This window comes from Pelodiscus sinensis, chromosome 5, assembly GCF_049634645.1.
Source record: "Pelodiscus sinensis isolate JC-2024 chromosome 5, ASM4963464v1, whole genome shotgun sequence".
Classification (NCBI taxonomy): Eukaryota; Metazoa; Chordata; order Testudines; family Trionychidae; genus Pelodiscus; species Pelodiscus sinensis.
The window spans coordinates 118,155,056-118,174,687 of NC_134715.1; the positions used below are offsets into that span (position 1 = coordinate 118,155,056).

General features: G+C 41.2%; 1 protein-coding gene across 1 annotated transcript in view; it reads left to right on the forward strand.

The window, feature by feature from the left end:
- LOC102446796 (DNA polymerase nu) overlaps positions 1-19,632 on the forward strand; it is a 144,208-nt gene that overhangs the window by 112,551 nt on the left and 12,025 nt on the right. The window contains exon 15 of the mRNA XM_075930884.1: positions 18,063-18,130. Coding sequence (XP_075786999.1) covers positions 18,063-18,130 — 68 coding nt within the window. The remainder of the gene's footprint in view (positions 1-18,062; positions 18,131-19,632) is intronic.

Below are 19,632 nucleotides of genomic sequence, written 5' to 3' on the forward strand. Positions count from 1 at the left end.
AACAAGGTCATAAGATCAACATTTAGTTTAACTGCACATATTTAAAAACAAAAATCACATTTAATGTATACAAAAAAATGAAACTCAAAAACTGATATGCATTAAGTATTAATTATTAATTTTTAAAAATAATAAAATGTTATCGTAATGGAATTTTCTCACGGAACCCTTATTTTCACTTCGCGGAACACTATTTTGAAAACACTGGTCTAGAGTATTGAGGATTGCTACCTTATCCTGGGGATAATTCTGAGCTGTGGTGGGGTCTAAGGCATGATAGGCAATTTGGGCTACCACACTTAGGTATTGGGCCAGCACAATCACTCACTATTCTTGAGCTGACTGGGCTACCATGGCTACCCATTCAAATGTCTCCAGAAAAGCCTCTGGATCATCATCTGGCCCCATTTCAGCAAGCCTGATAGGCCCAGGAGGACATGTGTTAGACCATATCAGCTGCTAATTAGCACATCAGTTAGTTGCTACTGTGTGGCCATTTACTGCAGGAGGTGCTGCAGTTGCTACTGATGGTGAGTGTTTTGCTCAGCCATATACTTTAGCAGTGGTTCCATTTCCATTTATTTCCATTCAAACCTGCTCTGTGTGTGTGTGTGTGTGTGTGTGTGTGTGTGTGTGTGTGTGTGTGTGTGTGTGTGTGTGTGTGTGTGTGTGTGACATTCCTTCAGCAAGGGCTAGTGCTCAATGCTTGCATTCTCCACCATGACTAGGTCCCTGAAAGCCGGGTACCCTAGTGGCTAGACTGTTGAATGGGTTGGAGGGAGGGGAAGACTGGCCCCTTTTCCCTTTTGGTTTCTGTCCCAGGGGCCCAAGATTGCTCCTTATCCAAGTCTTTAAGTTTAGGGTGTGGCCCCAGATGTCCAGATTCCTCTTACTCGGGATTTCTCTATAGGTTTCCCTCTTTTTTTTTGTCAAGAGGGGGAGAGGTGAGAATTATTTGCTCCCATGACTGCTTTGCTGGCAGGGTCCAAATTAGGTCCTCAAACCACACTCCTGCCTTCTTGCTAGGCATCCTCAAACTGAGGCAGGCTCCTTCCTTTTCTCCCCCTTCCAGGTCTGGCATTGGCTGCAAGTAATGTTGGGCGGGTTTAGCTGGGCCCACAGGCTTTAAGACCTGAGGTGCTGGTCCTCTCTTTTCTCAGCTCCCTCATACTTCTCTATCTTTTAGCATCTGGTTTTGATTCCTCAAGCCCTCTTCCCAGCTCAACATGGCCTCTTTATGAGTAGTATTGGCAGTTTGTCACATAAGCCAGTTTCTACAACTTTATCTTGACACTTATCCCTTGTGACAAAATACATTATTAGAAAACTAAATTCCCTGAACTGGTTAACATGTTATAAAACTATCTTTCCTTACATTCAACACTATATTGTCATTAAAATCTAAGTATGGGACACTTCCAGCCCACTCAATTAGCCTCATTAACACGAGGACTACACTTGACAGGTAATTTTACTATGATTAAAGGAGGCTATATGGGTTGTCATGGAACTCTCAGGGCCATTTCACAGGCTAGCAAAAAATGGGGGGAAATACACAAGAAATGGTTATTAGCTTTTCCATAACTTGTACTTTGAGGTGTGTTGCACATGTCCATTCTAATATATGAATTCATACACTCCAGTGTATAGCTGTCAGAGTGTTTCACCTTAGTAGTACTTGTTGGGGCAGCACAAACACTTTCTGTTGCCTCATGTACCACACATGGGTATAAAAAGCCATGTTGTCTCCAATACCCCTCTCTTCCTTCTCATGGAAAGGCTCAAAAAGAGGGGTGAAAGAATATGCATTATAGTAGAAACAGTTTGTTCTTCTTCAAGTATACTATGGAAATGTTAGCCAGAAAAGCCATGGAGCCTTTTTGGGATCTTGCCTAGCTGAATAAACCAACACTTTATCTGAAATCTTCATATTAACCAAACAGTAATACAGGAGAACACAATTGGCTATCCAAAATGGGATCCTTTGAGTGGATACAGGATTGCCCTTACATCTGTCTGCAACTGCAATGAACAATTGAGCCAAGTCCTGAAACACCTGAAAGTCAATACCAGATTAAAAGCTAAAGCTTTTCTAAGATTCAGGCTCTTCTGACCACGAAGCTTTGGGAAGAGGGTCAGCAAGAAGTCAGCCACTAGGTGCACTCTGCTTGAGCTAACTTACAACCTTTGGTGTTTTAGGGACAGAAGGTAGTCCAACATGTGCTTACTAGAAGCAAGGTATGGGAAACCCCCCTTCAGTATGGGCCAGGTAAGTACTCCTTGTTAATGTATTCTACTATTCAGCAGCACGTCCCGAATTTCCCTATAGCAGGACTCTGCCTGAAGACTGGAGTAAAGGAGGCAGCCTTGATTCTGTGAAATCAAGTCTGTGGGAAGTAGGAGTGACAGTGGGGTCTAAGAGCTCAGAAAACCAGTTCTGATGGGACCAAGCTAGAGCAATCAGTACAAGATGGTCCTAGTCCTGCTTGACCTTGTACAGAACTTTGGGTAGAGAAGTGTGAATGGAAAAGCATAAAGGAGACCTTCCGATTACAGCATCAGGAAGGCATCTGTCAGGTCTGTCAATGAAACTGGGCTGCAAGCTGCTTGGGAGCATACAGAATTCTGTTGCAAACAGATCAATTTGGGAGTTCTGCCGAGTTGAAAAATGGACCTTGCTATGTCAGGCTGAAGGGACCACTATTGATAAATAACCTACCCAGGCAATCTGCCAATAGATTCTGGGTCCCTGGAAGGTAAGTCGCCTTCAAAGGTAGAGTTGACAATGCAGAATCCCAACGCAGAACTGCTTCCAGCAGAGCAGTGAAGATTAGGACCTCCCCCCCCATGTTTGTTTAGGTGAGGTAGGTGTAGACTCTGAAGAAAGGGAGCTGGAGAGATCATTTGCACCTTTCCCTTAGATGGTACATCTTAAATGATGTGCTAATGGCCAAATCCATTGGACCTACATAGTGCAGAGGTGAAACCATTAACAGCAGTGCCTTGAGCGCCTGTGCCAGGCAAGATGCCTGAACTGCAGGGATGGTGGGACCCAGACACTCAATAACTCTCCTGCAGTCTCAGATGCCTCTGGAGAAGATGGTAGCAAGAAAGTGCTCTGCAGTTCTGGGGTATGAGGAGATCCCAACTATGGTACTTCAGGAGTTGGCTCCAACAGGCTCGTACTGGTCTCCGGAACTAATGAACTCCTCTGCTTAGAGCTGAGCTCTGGAGAATGCCCCCTTTTTAAACATACTCTCATCTTTAGATGAGTTCTCCTGCTTCACCTCCCTTTATGACTCTGGTACTGAGTCCAACGTACGGGCTACGTCTAGACTGGCATGATTTTCCGCAAATGCTTTTAATGGAAAAGTTTTCCTTTAAAAGCATTTGCGGAAAAGAGCATCTAGATTGGCACGGACGCTTTTCTGAAAAAGCACTTTTTGCGGAAAAGTATCCATGCCAATCTAGACGCGCTTTTGCGCAAAAAAGCCCCGATCACCATTTTCGTGATTGGGGCTTTTTTGCCTTTAATCATAGAATACTAGGACTGGAAGAGACCTTGAGAGGTCATCGAGTCCCGTCCCCTACCCCCATGGCAGGACCAAATACCGTCTAGACCATCCCTGATAGACATTTATCTAACCTACTCTTAAATATCTCCAGAGATGGGGATTCCACAACCTCCTTCATAGGTCATGTTCTCTAGACCTTTAATCATTCTTGTTGCTCTTCTCTGGACCCTCTCCATCCTCGTGGAATGAGGTTTACCGGGGCTGCCGACAAAGGGCTTTGATGTCGACAGGGGGAACGTCTAGACTAACGGCGAGCTGACAAACAGCTGATCAGCTGTTTGTCGGCTCAGCGCGGCAGCCATGTAAATGTAAATGAAGCCGCGATCATTTTAATCGCGGATTCATTTACCTTTGCTGAACAAACAAATCTACGTGCCTCTGCCGACAGAGGCATGTAGTTTAGACGTACCCTTACTGCCCCTGTATAAAACTATGGTACGCCCACATCTTGAATACTGTGTACAGATGTGGTCTCCTCACCTCAAAAAAGTTATTTTGGCCTTGGAAAGGGTTCAGAAAAGGGCAACTAAAATGATTAGGGGTTTGGAACAGGTCCCATACGAGGAGAGGTTAAAGCAACTGGGACTTTTCAGTTTAGAAAAGAGGATACTGAGGGGGGATATGATAGAGGTTTATAAAATCATGAGTGGTGTGGAGAGGGCCGATAAAGAAAGTTATTTATTAGTTCCCTAAATAGAAGAACTAGAGGACACCAAATAAAATTAATGGGGAGCAGGTTTAAAACTAATAAAAGAAAGTTCTTCTTCATACAGCATGTAGTCAACCTGTGGGGAACTCCTTGCCAGAGGAGGCTGTGAAGGCTAGGACTATAATAGAGTTTAAAGAGAAGCTAGATAATTTCATGGAGGTTAGGTTCATAAAAGGCTATTAGCCAGGGGATAAAATGGTGTCCTTGGCCTCTGTCTGTCAGAGGCTGGAGAGGGATGGCAGGAGACAAATCGCTTGATCATTGTCTTCGGTCCACCCTCTCTGGGTCACTTGGTGCTGGCTACTGTCGGTAGACAGGATACTGGGCTAGATGGACCTTTGGTCTGACCCAGTACGGCCGTTCTTATGTTCTTATGACAGGATGCAGAAATAAAATGTCTTGATTCCTTAAATAGCTGCTTCTTGGAGCAACTGGTTCTGGAACCCACAAGGGGAGAGGCAATTCTTGATTTGGTCCTAGATGGAGCACGGGATCTCATCCAATAGGTAAATATACCTGGACCGCTTGGAAATAGTGACCATAATGCAATGTCCCTGTGGTGGGAAAAGCACCTCAGCAGCAACGCTGTGCCATTTAATTTCAGAATGGGGAACCACACAAAAATGAGGCGGTTAGTTAAACAGAAATTAAAATGTCCAGTGATAAAAGTAAAAGCCCTGCAAGCTGCATGGAAACTTTTCAAAGACACCATAATAGAGGCCCAATTCAAATGTATACCCCAAATTAAAAAACACACATCAAAAAGTGCCACCGTGGCTTAACAACCAAGTAAAAGAAGCAGTGAAAGATAAAAAGGCATAATTTAAAAAGTGGAAGTTACATCCTAGTGAGGAAAATAGAAGCATGACCTCTGTCAGATTAAGTGTAAAAATATAAGAAAAGTAAAAAAGGTCTTTGAAGAGCAGCTAGTCAAAAACTCAAAAAATAATAGCAAAATGTTTTTAAAGTACATCTGAAGCAGAGAGCCTGCTAAACAACCAGTGAGGCTCCTGGACGATCAAGATGCTAAAGGAGCACTCAAAGATGATAAAGTCATTGTGGAGAAACTAAATGATTCTTTGCTTCGGTCTTCACGGGTGAGGATGTTAGGGAGATTCCCAAACCTGAGCCATTCTTTTTAGGTGACAAATCAGAGGAATTGTTCTAGATTGACATGTCATTAGAGAAGGTTTTGGAATAAATGGATAAACTTAACAGTAACAAGACACCAGGACCAGATGGTATTCACCCAAGATTTCTGAAAGAAGTCAAATGTGAAATTATGTAACTATTAACTGTGGTTTATAACCTATCCTTTAAATCAGCTTCTGTACCTAATGACCGGAAGGTAGCTATATAACGCCAATATTTAAAAAGTGCTCTACAGGTGATCCTGGCAATTACAGACCGGTGAGTCTAACGTCAGTACTGGGCAAATTAGTTGAAACTATAGTAAAGAATAAAATTGTCAGAGACATAGATGAACATAATTTTTGGGGGGCAAAGTCAATATGGTTTCTGTAAAGGGAAATCATGCCTTACTAATCAACCAGAGTTTTTTAAGGGGGTCAACAAACATGTGTACAAGGGAGATCCAGTAGATATAGTGTACCAAGATTTCCAGAAAGCCTTTGACAAGGTCCTTCACCAAAGGCTTTTAAGTAATTAAGTTGTCATAGGATAAGAGGGAAGGTCCTGTCGTAGATTGATAACTGGTTAAAAGACAGGAAACAAAGGGTAGGAATAAATGGTACATTTTCAGAGTTGAGAGAGGTAACTTGTGGTGTCCCCTAAGGGTCTGTACTGGGACCAATCCTATTCAACCCTTTTATAAATAATCAGGAGTAAGGGGTAAACAGTGAGGTGGCAAAATTTGCAGATGATACTAAACCGCTCAAGATAGTTAAGACCAAAGCAGACTGTGAATAGCCTCAAAAAGAATTCACAAAACTAATTAAATGGGCAACATATGGCAAATGAAATTTAATTTTGATAAATGTAAAGTAATGCACATTGGAAAAAATTATTTCAACTATACATACATGATGGGGACTAATTTAGCTATAAGTACTCAAGAGAAAGATCTTGGAGTCATTGTAGATAGTTCCCTCAAAACATTCCCTGAATGTACAGCAACAGTCAAAAAAAGCAAATCCATTAAAAAAGGGATAGAGAAAAAGACAGGGAACATCTTATTTCATCTATATAAAAACACTGTATGCCCACATCTTGAATACAGATGTGGTCGCCTCATCCCCAAAAAGATATCTTGGCATTGGAAAAGGTTCAGAAAAGGGCAACAAAAATTATTAGGGATTTGGAATGGGTCCCATACGAAGAGAGATTAAAAAAACTGGGACTTTTCAGCTTAGAAAAAAGAAGGCTAAGGGAAGATATGATAGATGTTTATACAATCATGACTGGTGTGAAAAAAGTGAATAAGGAAAATAATTTTACTTTTCCCATCACATAAGAACTAGGGGTCACCAAATGAAATTAATAGATAGCAGTGTTAAAACAAACAAAAGGAAGTTTTTCTTCACACAGCACACAAACTGTGGAACTCCTTGACCAAGGATGTAGTGAAGACCAGGACTTTAACAGAGTTCAATAAATAACTAGATAAATTCATGAAGGTCCATCAACGGCTATTAGCCAGGATGGGTAGGAATGGTGTCTCTAGCCTTTGTCAGAGGCTGGAAATGGATGACAGAAAAGGAATCACCTGATGATTACCTGTTCTGTACACCCCCCCTAGGGTATCTGGCATTGGCTACTATCAGAAGACAGGATACTTGGCTAGTTAGACCTTTGGTCTGACCCAGTATGGCCATTTTTATTTCCTTAAGTTCTTATGGCAAAAGACAAAAAGAAACAGAAAATATTATTATTCAGCTTCTGTTCTAGTATTGCAAAAAAATCTGAGAGATTTTAAACTTTCACTGTTATATAAGCTTTCCCTACATACATTTCCACAGTGCCTACATAAATTTCCACAGTACTGCACTGGAGTTTGAGAGTGATTATTTTTCTTTGTATCTGCTTACATTCTGCAAAATAAAATAAAAACTTTGAACAAAAAAACAAGATACAGAAGGAGGGAAATAGGTCAGGGAAGTGTTTGTGCTTCAGTGCCTTTTCTACACATTCTAGTATTGTGGGACACTTCTGCCTGTGTTGTGTCAGAGCCCCCGTGGACTCTCCAATATGGAAAATCAACATTTTGGCTCCAGAACAGCATGCCAGCTAAGGAGTCAAAGAACTTATTGTGTGGTCAGTCCTCAGGAATTTTCAGATATTTGCTATGTGTAGTCTGCACCTAAATCTATGAGTAAATGCAGATGGTAATCTTATATTTTGGTGTATTATTAACAGAAATAACATTTTTCACACAGTATTACCAATAATGTGTACCAAAGCAGTAGGTGTTTAAGGTTATAAAGATAAGTTTTTCAGCTTTGTTCAAATTTCACTCTAGTGCTTTAAAATATCTCCAGAATTAGTAATTTCTGTATAAGAAACATTATCTTACCATGCACAATTGGAGGTTTCTCAATATGCTATTGTTTTGCCTTTCACACAATTAGTTATAATCAAACACTTAATTACTATATTATAATTATATTAAATATATAAACTTGATAAATTCATGTGGAGACTAAGAGGACTTTTCAGAAAAAAAAAACTTACTTTCTGATTTAAATTGTGGGCTTTGGAAAATGTAATGTAATACGTGTTATTTGATACTGGAAAGACTGTCTGACCTGATGGATATTTTGACCTCCCTCATTATACAGAAAATACAGAGCATAAAGTGCAATTAAAATAACTTCACAGTGACCAGTATTCATCTTGTTGCTTTAATCTAGCATTAGCATTAAAAGGTGATGTGCAAATAAAAACTATAAATGTTGTTCACTGCAGCAATATATACTGAATGTAACCAGGCTAATAAATGCATTCAGCATATAAAATACTGAATAAAACCTAACCTATATTTAAAATTATTTTTGCCTCTTACAAAGTCTTAAAATACCAGAAAAGTTCACGGAAGCATTGGAGAGGGTCCACAGAGTCTTAGTTAAGTAGTAGTTACAGTTTCAAAATTTCTCTCTTAGCATTTTACTACTTGCCTAAGGGCATTCCAGTTATTATACTCAGATGTAAAATAATACAAGAAATCTGTGACATATTTAAAAAACTCTTAGCTTAGTTCCTGGGATTATTGCTGTGTCTGAATTTTCCCGAATCTGAATGCTAGATAGAAGATCTAATAGCCATGTAAATTCACAATCATATTTCAGGAGAGCACTTTATTGAAGTCAAGAAGAGTTACTCTTAAAGTAAAGCATATGTTTAAATGTAGGCCTGAATAGAGATGGTTTCCTGAACCAGGGCCTAAGTTTGACAGATACTAACTATGTAAGTTCACAATCATATTTCAGGAGAGCACTTTATTGAAGTCAAGAAGAGTTACTCTTAAAGTAAAGCATATGTTTAAATGTAGGCCTGAATAGAGATGGTTTCCTGAATCAGGGCCTCAGTTTGACAAATACTAACTATAAAGTAGTCTTTTACAACACCAAAGGCTGTTCCCTGATTATTCCCTCATTCGTTCATGTTTAGTTGCCCTTGACTTCAGTACAAGTTGCATTCATGCAAATGATAGGATAACCAGGCCCCTGGCGACAAAGGACTAAAAGGTCCCATTTCAAAGCAGTAATGTTTTGTTTTTCCCCAACTCATTGGTGAATTATTGTCAAAAAGCTCCGTGGAAGATGTTAAAAGGGGAATTGAATGAAGGAGGATTATCATATTGAAAAAAAGGATGATGTTCAGTGACAGAGGAACATGGCAGAATATGCATCCTCTTCTGCATAGAAAAGTTTACATATTGAGATTGATTTCTTGGCTTGCAAAAGTGAACATTAAATTGTGTTTGAAAATAATATAGATGCAGTTTTTAAAAAGAATTTTATAAATGATAATATTGTTAGTTTTGGCTGAATTCATGACCATTTTGGTCTTAGAAAAAAATCCATGTTCTTAAGTTAACTAACTTGGGAAAAAAGCCTTATGAAGACAAGGTAGTTTTTATCTCAGTAGATGGAGTTAGACACCTTTTCTTCCTAGTGAAGGCAAGGCTGTAGTGTTTATTTTCTGTGAACATTTAAGGAATTAATTTACTGGCATGTGGCTTTTCAGAAACAACACATTTGAAAAAAATGTCAGAAAATATTTGCTGAAAATGAATTCTGTACTTGTAAATGTAGTATTTGCACTGGAAATATATTCCTAGGAGTTGTACTAATTCATTCAGAGAACAGAAACAGTACCATATATTCAGTGTGTCCAGTCATATCTAACCATCACAGTCTGCATTTTAAATACGCAGTGCTGCGCAAATAAATGTTCTATAGACCAATTATTAATAATTTAAATGATTTGTCAGATCATTTTGAATTACAGATGTCGAAAAAAAATATTTGCAATAAAGGAACAGAAAGAAAAAATCAGTTGATATTTGTTTCAAATTACTTAGCCCTTTCTGTTCCTGTATGACTACTTATTGTTCCTAGTTGGTCATCCAGCTAAGTAGTCAAAATAAAAGATTCACAGACTAACATTTAGAAAAATGGAATGTCAGAACTCTTTTTGACTATGACCAAAGACCAGAATGAAAAACAGCAGTTATTGCCAAAATAGTGAGAGGTATAACATAGCTCTTGGGCACCAATTTCATTGATGATAGGACTAGTCACCTAGTGGAAGAGAAACAGTAGATGTGAAATAGCTTAATTTTAGTAAGGCTTTTGACACAGTTCCTTATGACATTCTCATAAGTGAGGTAGGGAAATATGGTCTAGATGAATTTATTTTCAGGTGGGTGAACAAATGGTTGACAGACCACACTCAAAGAGTATTTATCAATGTGCTGTCGAATTGGATGAGGTTCTGCAGAGTATCAGTCCTACATCTGATACTATTTAATATTTTCATTAATGATTTTGATAATGGAATAGAGTATATGATCTTAAAATCTGCAGATGACACTGAGGTAAGAGATTTCAATCACTTTGCAGGAAACAGGTTTAAAATGCAAAATAACCTTGACAAATTGGAGAATTGTATTAATTTCAACAAGTTGAAATTCAGTTAAGACAAGTACAAAGTACTTCACTTAGAAAGGAAAAATCTACATAACTACAAAACAGGGTATAATTGTCTAGGTGGTAATGCTGCTGAAAGAGGTTTGAGAGCTGTAATGGAACACAAACTAAATAATAGTTATCAATGTGATGCAGCTGCAAAAAAAGCAAGTATGACTGGGGTGTATTAACAGGAGTGTTGTACGGAAGGCACATGAGGTAATTGTCCCACTCTGCTCAGCACTGGTACTGGAGAACTATGTCCAGTTCTAGACACCACAGTTTAGGAAGGATGTGGACAAATTGGAAAGAGTTCAAAGAAGAACAAAAAATGACCAAAGGCTTAGAAAACCAGATCTATGAGGAATAGTTGAAAAAGAAGATCAAGAGGCAGCCTAATAAGCCTTCCAATATGTTAAGGGCTGTTATAAAGAGGATGGAGATCAATTTTTTTCCACATCTTCTGATGATAGGACAAAAACTAATGGGTTTAATCTGCAGCAAGGTAGATAGAGATTAGATATTAGGAAACCTATAAGGATAGTTAAGGTCTGGAACAGGTGTCCAAGGGAGATCATGGATTCCTCATCATTGAAAGCTTTTTTTTTTTTTTTTTTTTTAAAAGACAAATATTTGTCAGAAATGGTCTAGGTTTACTTGCTCCTGTCACAATGCAGAGGTCTGGACTTGATGACCTCTAGGGTCCCTCCCAGTCCTACATTTCTATGATTTTATTAATTCCATCTTGTGAAGTTCAGAGTGGGCTACACCTACAATGGGATTGGCAAAGCCGAATATGAGCCAACACAGTCATGTGTAGGGTTTACCATATAGTCTCACGATGCTTGGGAGCTTGTCTCACTCCCCAAGAGAGTCTGACTTAATGTGCTCCACATGAACTTGTCCACAGACCAGTACACTTCCATTATCCATGCCTAGGCCCCAACAGTGACTCATACTGATTGAGATCAAGGAAGCCTTTCATGAAGATCTTAGCATGATAATCTGAGGGGTGCCACACCAGAACAAACTCATTTTTCTTAGAGGCTTTCAAGCTCACATGGGAGCCAACTGTAACATGGGAAGCAGGTTGCTATGACATTGTGGCATTGAAAGTTCAAACTCTCTCCAGATGTGCCAGGTTCAGTCTTCTTATTATCAATATAGTTGTCCAACAGGCCAACAGCTATAAGACAACATGGATACCTCCTAGGTCAGACAAGAGCAATATTCTTTCTCATTGAGCTGGGCACTTTGATAATCTCCTGAAATGTCAATCAACCATGTCCAATGAAGCCATTAACCCATTCCCACAACATCTTGTATAGGAGAAGCTGTCTGTGGATCCTACTTTAAATGAGATAACTAAGGCCATCAAGCAACTGTCCCTGGGTGAGTTTCCAGTCCCTGGTAGGATTCCACATAATGTATACAAATATGATGGTTCCCACCTGGTCAGAAATCTCACCAGCCTATTCAAGACAACATGGGAAGAGGTCACCATGCCCCAGGAGTATAAGAATGCCTTCATAGTCCTTCTATTCAAAAGAAAGAGAAGACTGTCTAGCTGTGACAACCATCATGGAATCTCAGCACTGTCTATAGTGGAGAAGATCTTTGCACATGTTGTCCTCAATGGATTCATCTCTCATTTAGTTCGAACTAGGAGGGTAATGTAGGCATACCGCACTTGCAAATGAAGCCCGGGATTTGAATTTCCCGGGCTTCATTTGCATAAGCGGGGAGCCGCCATTTTTAAAACCCCACTGGTTCGAACCCCGTGCAGCGTGGCTACACGGGGCTCGAACTAGGTAGTTCGGACTAGGATTCCTATTCCGAACTATCGGTACACCTCGTGGAACCCATACTTGACAATGCATTGCTGTCTTCTTGTGATTATGTCTTTTCCATCTGCATCTAATTGTTGAAGTCTGATGTAGACCACTCTTTTGTTCAGTCATATGCAGGCTTTCTAGCTGAATCCTTGTTTGCTATATAGTCTCTATGGGTAGTAGGTAATGAGTTCAAGAGTTCATTGCCTTCAAATTTGAGTCACTGCTGAAGATTTATATTTCTCAATTCTTGCCTTATTAAAGCTCATTGGGCTATTTATTTATTTATCTGTGTTTGTTTTGAGTTTGATGTAAAATGTAGGTTTCAGAGGGGAAAAGAAGAACATCCCAGCCTGTCATTGCTGGGTGTGGGATGCAGTATGCTCCAGCACTGTGTAGGGATCCCCAAGAGGCTGCCGGGAAGTTTTGGGGCTTACTCCCACTCACTGTCCTCACAATGCTGGCTGTCCAAGTGCTTCTGCACATGCTACCCCAGAGAGAGCCCAGGAGCAAAGGACAGAGAGTAGAAGGGGACCAAGAGGGTGCCACACAGGAAAGTGGAGCAGGGCTGGGGGAGGGATGACTCTCAATATCTTGGCAGCCTGGTGCCAGCCTCCTGCCTGTCAATTTTGCTCCTTGCTCTGAGCAAGCTCTATGCAGCAGCCAGTAGCAGCCAGAGCCACGGGCAGGTTTGGAGACTGGTTCCCACGCAGTTCCCTCACAGAGCATACTGTCTGGGCGTGCCTGTACACAGCCCCAGGGCAAGCAGGAGGAACCAAAGAGAGAAAGGGGACCAAGCAGGTGCCTGGCAGGCAGGGGGAGGGAGCAGCAGGGATAGGGATAATCCATCCCCAGCCATCCTGAGCTGGGAGCCCTGTCACTGCCTATCCCTGCAGGACAACAGACTGCACCACAGATTGTCAGCATAGAGAGGATTAAGAAAGTTGCTCCAAGGAACTCTAGGATGGATCTAGAGGACTTCCGGAACCCAGGTCAAGCTGGAGCCATGTGCCCACAGGAAAGCAATAGCGCTTGGATTGAATTCCTGGTGTTTCCTCGGGTCTTCTGAGTGACTTTGGACAAATCATTTGGGCTCAACTTTTCTAAAGCAGTTATCACTGAGCTAACTCTGTTTCCATTGAATCTCATCCCATTGAAGTCAGTTTTGCTGCTGACGAAAACCGAGTGCTTTAAATATCATAATCTTGTCTCTCTGAACCTCATATCTCCATTGGTAAAATGGGAAAATACTCTTTCCCTTTAGATTGTAAGTTTTTCTGTGAAGCACTGTTTCTTATAAAGTATAGGTTCAATATGCTGAGAATACGGTTCCAGTCTTGATTGGGGCTCTAGGCACTATAATAATATTAATAGTCAAAATACCACATAATTTCTGTATTTATGTAATCAATAAAGTTAGTAGTTTTCATTTATTGTACTGCTTTACAATATGACTAGAAGATTTACAAATAGAACGTTTACAATTCTTTGTGATTTGTGACCTTTTAATATTTCGTTTGAATGGTGGGGAGGAAGCTCATACAATGATTTATCTACTTATTAGAATCCATAACATTTCATCTGACACTGTTCTGCTGCCACAGACAATACTGCCCTCGTTCATTTCTTTCAGTATTCTGTGTCCCAGTTTTGTTAGAAATATGTTAATCTGTTTCGTTCTGCCTCTGATCATGGTGTGTAAGTGACTAATAATTTAAGATCTATTATTAGATCACCCCACACTGTTAGTCAATGTCACATTATTATTTAAAGCAGTGTGAAATTATCAATGGCTATTTTCTCCAGAGCTGTAAGAAGTTAAAACTAATAACTATTCTGATGTTTCATCCATTTCTAAAAAAAAGTCACACCTGACAAACTGTTAAATATTAATCAAATAAGCATTGCATTTAAGTGTAATATGTAAATTGCACAGCAATTCAGAAGTAGCCGGTAGTATTTTATGGTCCTTTTTAAAGAGAGGTATAATAAAGTAGATAATAGAATAAATTAAACTAAATTAAAATATGATCATATGTAACATTACTTTCTACATCTGGCGTGTGAGTGGGAACTTGGTTCAAGGAAAATATATGACAAATTCCATGCATTCTGCACTGCAAATTATTCAGTAGAATGTATATATTTATTAATTATTGCTATTGTGATTGTATCCTTGTACAAGGATCAGGGACCCACTGTACTCAGCACTGTACAAACAAATAATACAAAAGCAGTACCTGGCCTAGAGAGCTCGCAAACTAAGATTTAGAGAGTATGAAAGAGATAAACTCAAAATTGGAGTGATGGAGGTGGGAGAAAAAGGTAGGAGTGGAGATGGATCTATTACCTTTTAGTAAATACAGTAGTTATAGGTGCTTCCCAGATGGTAGTACACAATTGTTATTGTGATGTCTACAACATATCCTGTGTAAGTTGTTTAGTCTTCTGTGTTGGATAGTTTTCTGCAGACTTCATACCTATTGATTTTCTCAGCTGCTCCTTGATAGGGTGTATATAGATGTAATATGCTATGAAGATAAAGAAGGGGTTCATGTAGGAGCGAAGAGTCACAGGAAGTTAATCATACCTGCAGCTACTACAAAGACTTCTGCTTTAAGGCAAAGTGAGCTTGGAAAATGAGCTATTAAGAAAGAGAAAGAACCTCTCACTAGGGGTGTGTCTAGACTGCAGGCTTCTTTCGAAAGATGCTCTTTCGAAAGCATCTTTCGAAAGAGCATCTTTCGAAAGATCGCGTCTAGACAGCAGGCGGATCTTTCGATAGAGGAAATCCGCTTTTTCGAAAGAGAGCACCCAGCGAGTCTGGATGCTCTCTTTCGAAGACGGCCTCTTTACATTGAAGAACGCCTTCCTTCGAAAGAGGAACTTTCGAAGGAAGGCGTTCTTCCTCGTGAAACGAGGTTTACCGCCGTCGAAAGAAAAGCCGCGTTCTTTCGAAATAATTTCGAAAGAACGCGGCTTGAGTCTGGATGCAGGGGAAGTTCTTTCGAAAAAAGGCTACTTTTTTCGAAAGAACCCCTGAGTGTGGACACAGCCTAGGAGCCTGAAAAGGCTGAAGAAACAATAAGCCTTTGGAGCATAGCAATGGCTGAATCTGTGGAAGAGCAAGTCTTGTATGCAGTGTTGTAGTAGCAGAGTCAGTCCCAGGATATTAGAGAGACAAGGCAGCTAATATCTTTTACTAAACTAACTTATGTTGATGGGAGAGACAAGTTTTCAAGCTATGCCAAGCTTTTCAGAAAGGTACTCAGTCTCACAGTTAACTATAAAATCAAACTCTCTATCTATATCCATATTAGTCTGATCCACCCCCTATCTATCCAGTTCCTGTCCATCTGGATTCCCCCATATCCTGATCCTCCTGCCAAGCTTCACCCTCCCACCCCCAGAAATACTCCACCACTCTCCTCACACCCAGACCCTAACCAGCCAAGCATTACCCACTGTATCCAGAGCCTCCTTTACTCAGACCCTCTGCTAATCTCCAATACCCCCACAACCAGCCCTTTCCAGCCCCACCCCACCAGTGACTCTTACCCTGTATTAGGCTGAGCTGCTCGTCCTGACTGAGCTGGGAGTAGGAGCCTAGTTCCCCTGCACAGAGTAGCCAGGTTGGAACAGGGATGGAGCTGGATCAGACTCACCGCCAGAAATCTCCCTCCGTTTTGCAACACCTGCACTTGTGTAGTGTCAGGGTTGGAGGCAGCCTTACCACTGAGTCTGTGTCCCAGTGGGAAAGAGGAGCTGAAGGGCTATCTCTCACCTCTTTGCAGCCAATGCTCCCCATGGCCATGCTAAAGCTTCCACATTTATTTATTGACAAATAAAATTTTCAGAATTTTAAAATGTTTAGAATTGTTTTTTTTCTTTGTTTTGGTTTGAGTTTTTTTGTTTTGTTTTGTTTAGTGTCAAATTCTCTCAGAAGTAGCAGTTTTTATCTTTTATCATTTTTGAGTGTGAATTCATTCAGGAGCACCTGGTTTAATCCACATAGTTGTTGTTGGGGCACTTAGTGCACTGGATGAATGCCCATGTGCTGTGATGGGCATGTGTAGGACAAATGTGTCCGGAAAGATGTATTGTAGGGGATGTTGATTATTGTAGCAGTGAAGATTTGTCTGCAGGTTTTGCATCTGCTTTTCTAACAGGAGTCTAAATTGGTGAGTCCCTTTATTCTACTAATGTGTTAGCATGTGGATTCTTGCCTTGCACTTGTATGTCAAAGGTTTCTTTCCTGAAAAGAATTCCAGTATATATGAGCTGATTTACGTTGGGAGCACTTTGCCAGTGGAGCTTTACAAGTAGCTTATAGTGGCAAAGCACCTTATTATGGATGTGTCTTTTACCCACAACATTCTTCTTATGTTGACATAGCTTATTTGATCCACTCTGGATCTCCTGAAAGCAACATGATAAGTATTAACACACAATTTTGACATTTATAAATGTTTCAAGACTCGGAAATTTGGCTGGCACAGCTATATAGATTACAAATCACATCTTGGCCTGGTGTATGCTACAATGTTAGGTCTAAGTAACCTTGCATTGACCTCATTCTGTCAACACTCAAATTTGTCTCCTTGCTGTTGTAAACACCCATTATGGTTACATATAACATCGCCTCCTCAAATGGGCATTGAGCGTTGATGCAGTGTGAGTGTAGACACCGCATGACATATATCAGTCTTAAACAGTTTTCCAGCAGATGTCCAGTATGCCCAACTCTTAACTCTGATAACAATTGTGAATTCCACTGCCCTAGGGTCACAAAGGCTGAAAGTTGTTCCCTTTCTCCTGCTGATAGACCCTCCCTCTTTTCTCTGACTGCCCCGTTTAGCAAGCACTACTAGCAACTCTCCATTTTTGTGCCACTGGCCATGTTGCTACAGGCTCATGTGCTCTTGTCTAAATCAGATATGTGGTATTGCATCTCTTGGGCCTATGGGGAAAAGCGACTACAGGCCATGACTCATCATCCCAAACCCGCATTATAATGTGGTCCCTCCAGTCAATGCACATATTCAGGGTCCAGAAGTGATACTCCTCTGTCTGCATTGCTCCATGAATGCCACCAACAACCATGAACTGGATTTCACCATGTCCCAGAGCAGTATGCTCTCCTCAAAATCATCATCCCTCAGAGATTTGTAGGATTTTTTAAAGAGCACATGAAAATTATGGAACTGAGAAAGTTGCAGATGGAAACTTGAGCTCTTGCTCTTAGTTACCCCCACATGACTCGTTTCTGCTCAATCCTGCATTGCCACTATGGTCCCAGAAGGCAGTGCACCAGACTATTGTGAGCTGCATGATGGGATATCTACTCATGGTACACTGCACGTCATTGACACGAAGGTTCCTGGTGAATACAGAAGCACCAATGCAAGGAATCGTGTGCACGCACACAAACGATATACTAATAGTGACTGATTCAATGCAACTAATGCAACTTACGTTGAGCAAAGTTTGTTGTGTAGACATGGCCCTTGTCACTCCATTGATCAACATAATTATGCTGGCAAAAGTTTATATTGTGGACCTGCCACTATATTTCAGAAAAATAATTAAAGAAACAAAACAAAAATTACCTTCTTCATTTAGTAAATAATGCATTTATTTTTTAGGAATGATTGCATTTAGTTTAATGTTGGCGTCCAGCACATGGCAACAATTCTATGACAGTACGAATTGAATTCTTTTGTACTAAGGCAGGAGCATAATATTAAAGAAATCTAAAGGCTCTGTGACTAACGTTATTTTTTGTTTGTTTATTCAGGTTATTTGCCCAGATTCATGATGAATTATTGTTTGAAGTAGAAGATTCTCAAATTCAGGAGTTTTCAGGTCAGTACAATCTACAACTTTTTCTATTCAGAGTCTTTCCAATTTGTGAGTATAAAACATTGGCAAGCATCTGGAACCATATTTCTCTTCATGATTTACAAAACGTGTACAGTGCAGTCTTTTCTGAGGTTTTTCCAGTGCCATCTATGTGATATACAATCTCTTAGGGTATGTCTACACAGCATAAATATCCTAGCGTCTACACAGCCATTCCGTTATTTTGAAATTAATTCAAAATAGCGGAGGGCTTATTTTGAAATTGATAAACCTCATTCCACGAGGAATAACACCAATTTTGAAATTGCTATATCGAAATAAGTGCTGTGTAGACACCTATTTTGAAATAGGGGCCTCCAGCCTTCCCAGGGTGCCCTGGTGGCCGCTCTGGCCTCAACCGAGAACACTCCTCTCCCTCCTCCCCTCCCCGGAGCCTTTAAAGGGGTAGACTCTGGCCACAGTGCCTGTGCCAGATCCAAGCCTGCCAGCCCAGAGCCAGCAGTCACTGCTCTTGACCCAGGGGTCCCAAAACATGAGCCAGCAAGCCACTGGCAGCCAGCCCTCCAGCGCTCCCCAGGAGCAGTCTGCAAGCTCCCAGGAGTCTGCCAGGGCTTGGAGAAGGTGGGTGCCTTCCTGATCCAGGGTGGAGATCATGGACCTTATTCAGGTTTGGGGGGGGTTTCCCCCAACCTCCATGATCTCTGCACTAGATGGAGGAACGTGGCTGTCTATGGCAGGATAGCTGCCAGCCTGGCCACGAAAGGCCACATGCGAACCCAGAAGCAGGTTTTCATGAAAATCAAGTTGGTCCAGTGAGACCCCCAACCCTGAGCCCTGATCTTTGCCTCCCCCTTCTTCTCCTTGCTTCCCCCTCCCAGCACTCTCTCTCAGGTTTCCCCCTCCCCTCTCCCACCCTCTCTCTTCCCCTCTCCCACCTCCTTTCCCCAGTCTCACCAGAGTTTCATTCCCCCCCCCCCAGTTTTGTTAAATAAAGACAGTGTGTGTTCTTGAAAATACGTGTATTTTATTTTACATCGGGAAGGGGGGTTAGGGAGTGGTAAGTGGAAGGACATGAGGGAGAAATGAGGCACAAGCCCCCAATGGGGAAGACCAGGGAGCTCTTAGTGCTCCTCAGGGTGGAAGCTTTCTCGCAGGGCCTCCTGGATACTGATGGACCTCCCGGATGACACCCTGCAGAAAGCGCAGCCATGCTCACAGCTACGTGTCCAAGAGAAGCACCAGAGTGCCCAAGGGCAGCTCTGGCTCCATGTTGCAGAGTGCTGTGGTGTCCCGAATGAGGGCAACCAGAGCACGCAGAGACAAAATGCTTTGCTGTCATTCATCGAGGTAGGCAAGCAAACAGGGAAAACTGAGAACTGACTGTTCAGGGGGGTACCTTTAAGCACAGGCCTCAGATAGCCTCAGGCAGCAGCCACCACAAAGTGACTCCTGATCTGATGCCCTGCCGGATCTGGTTCCAGCTGGCCTTAAATGCGATTCAGTGT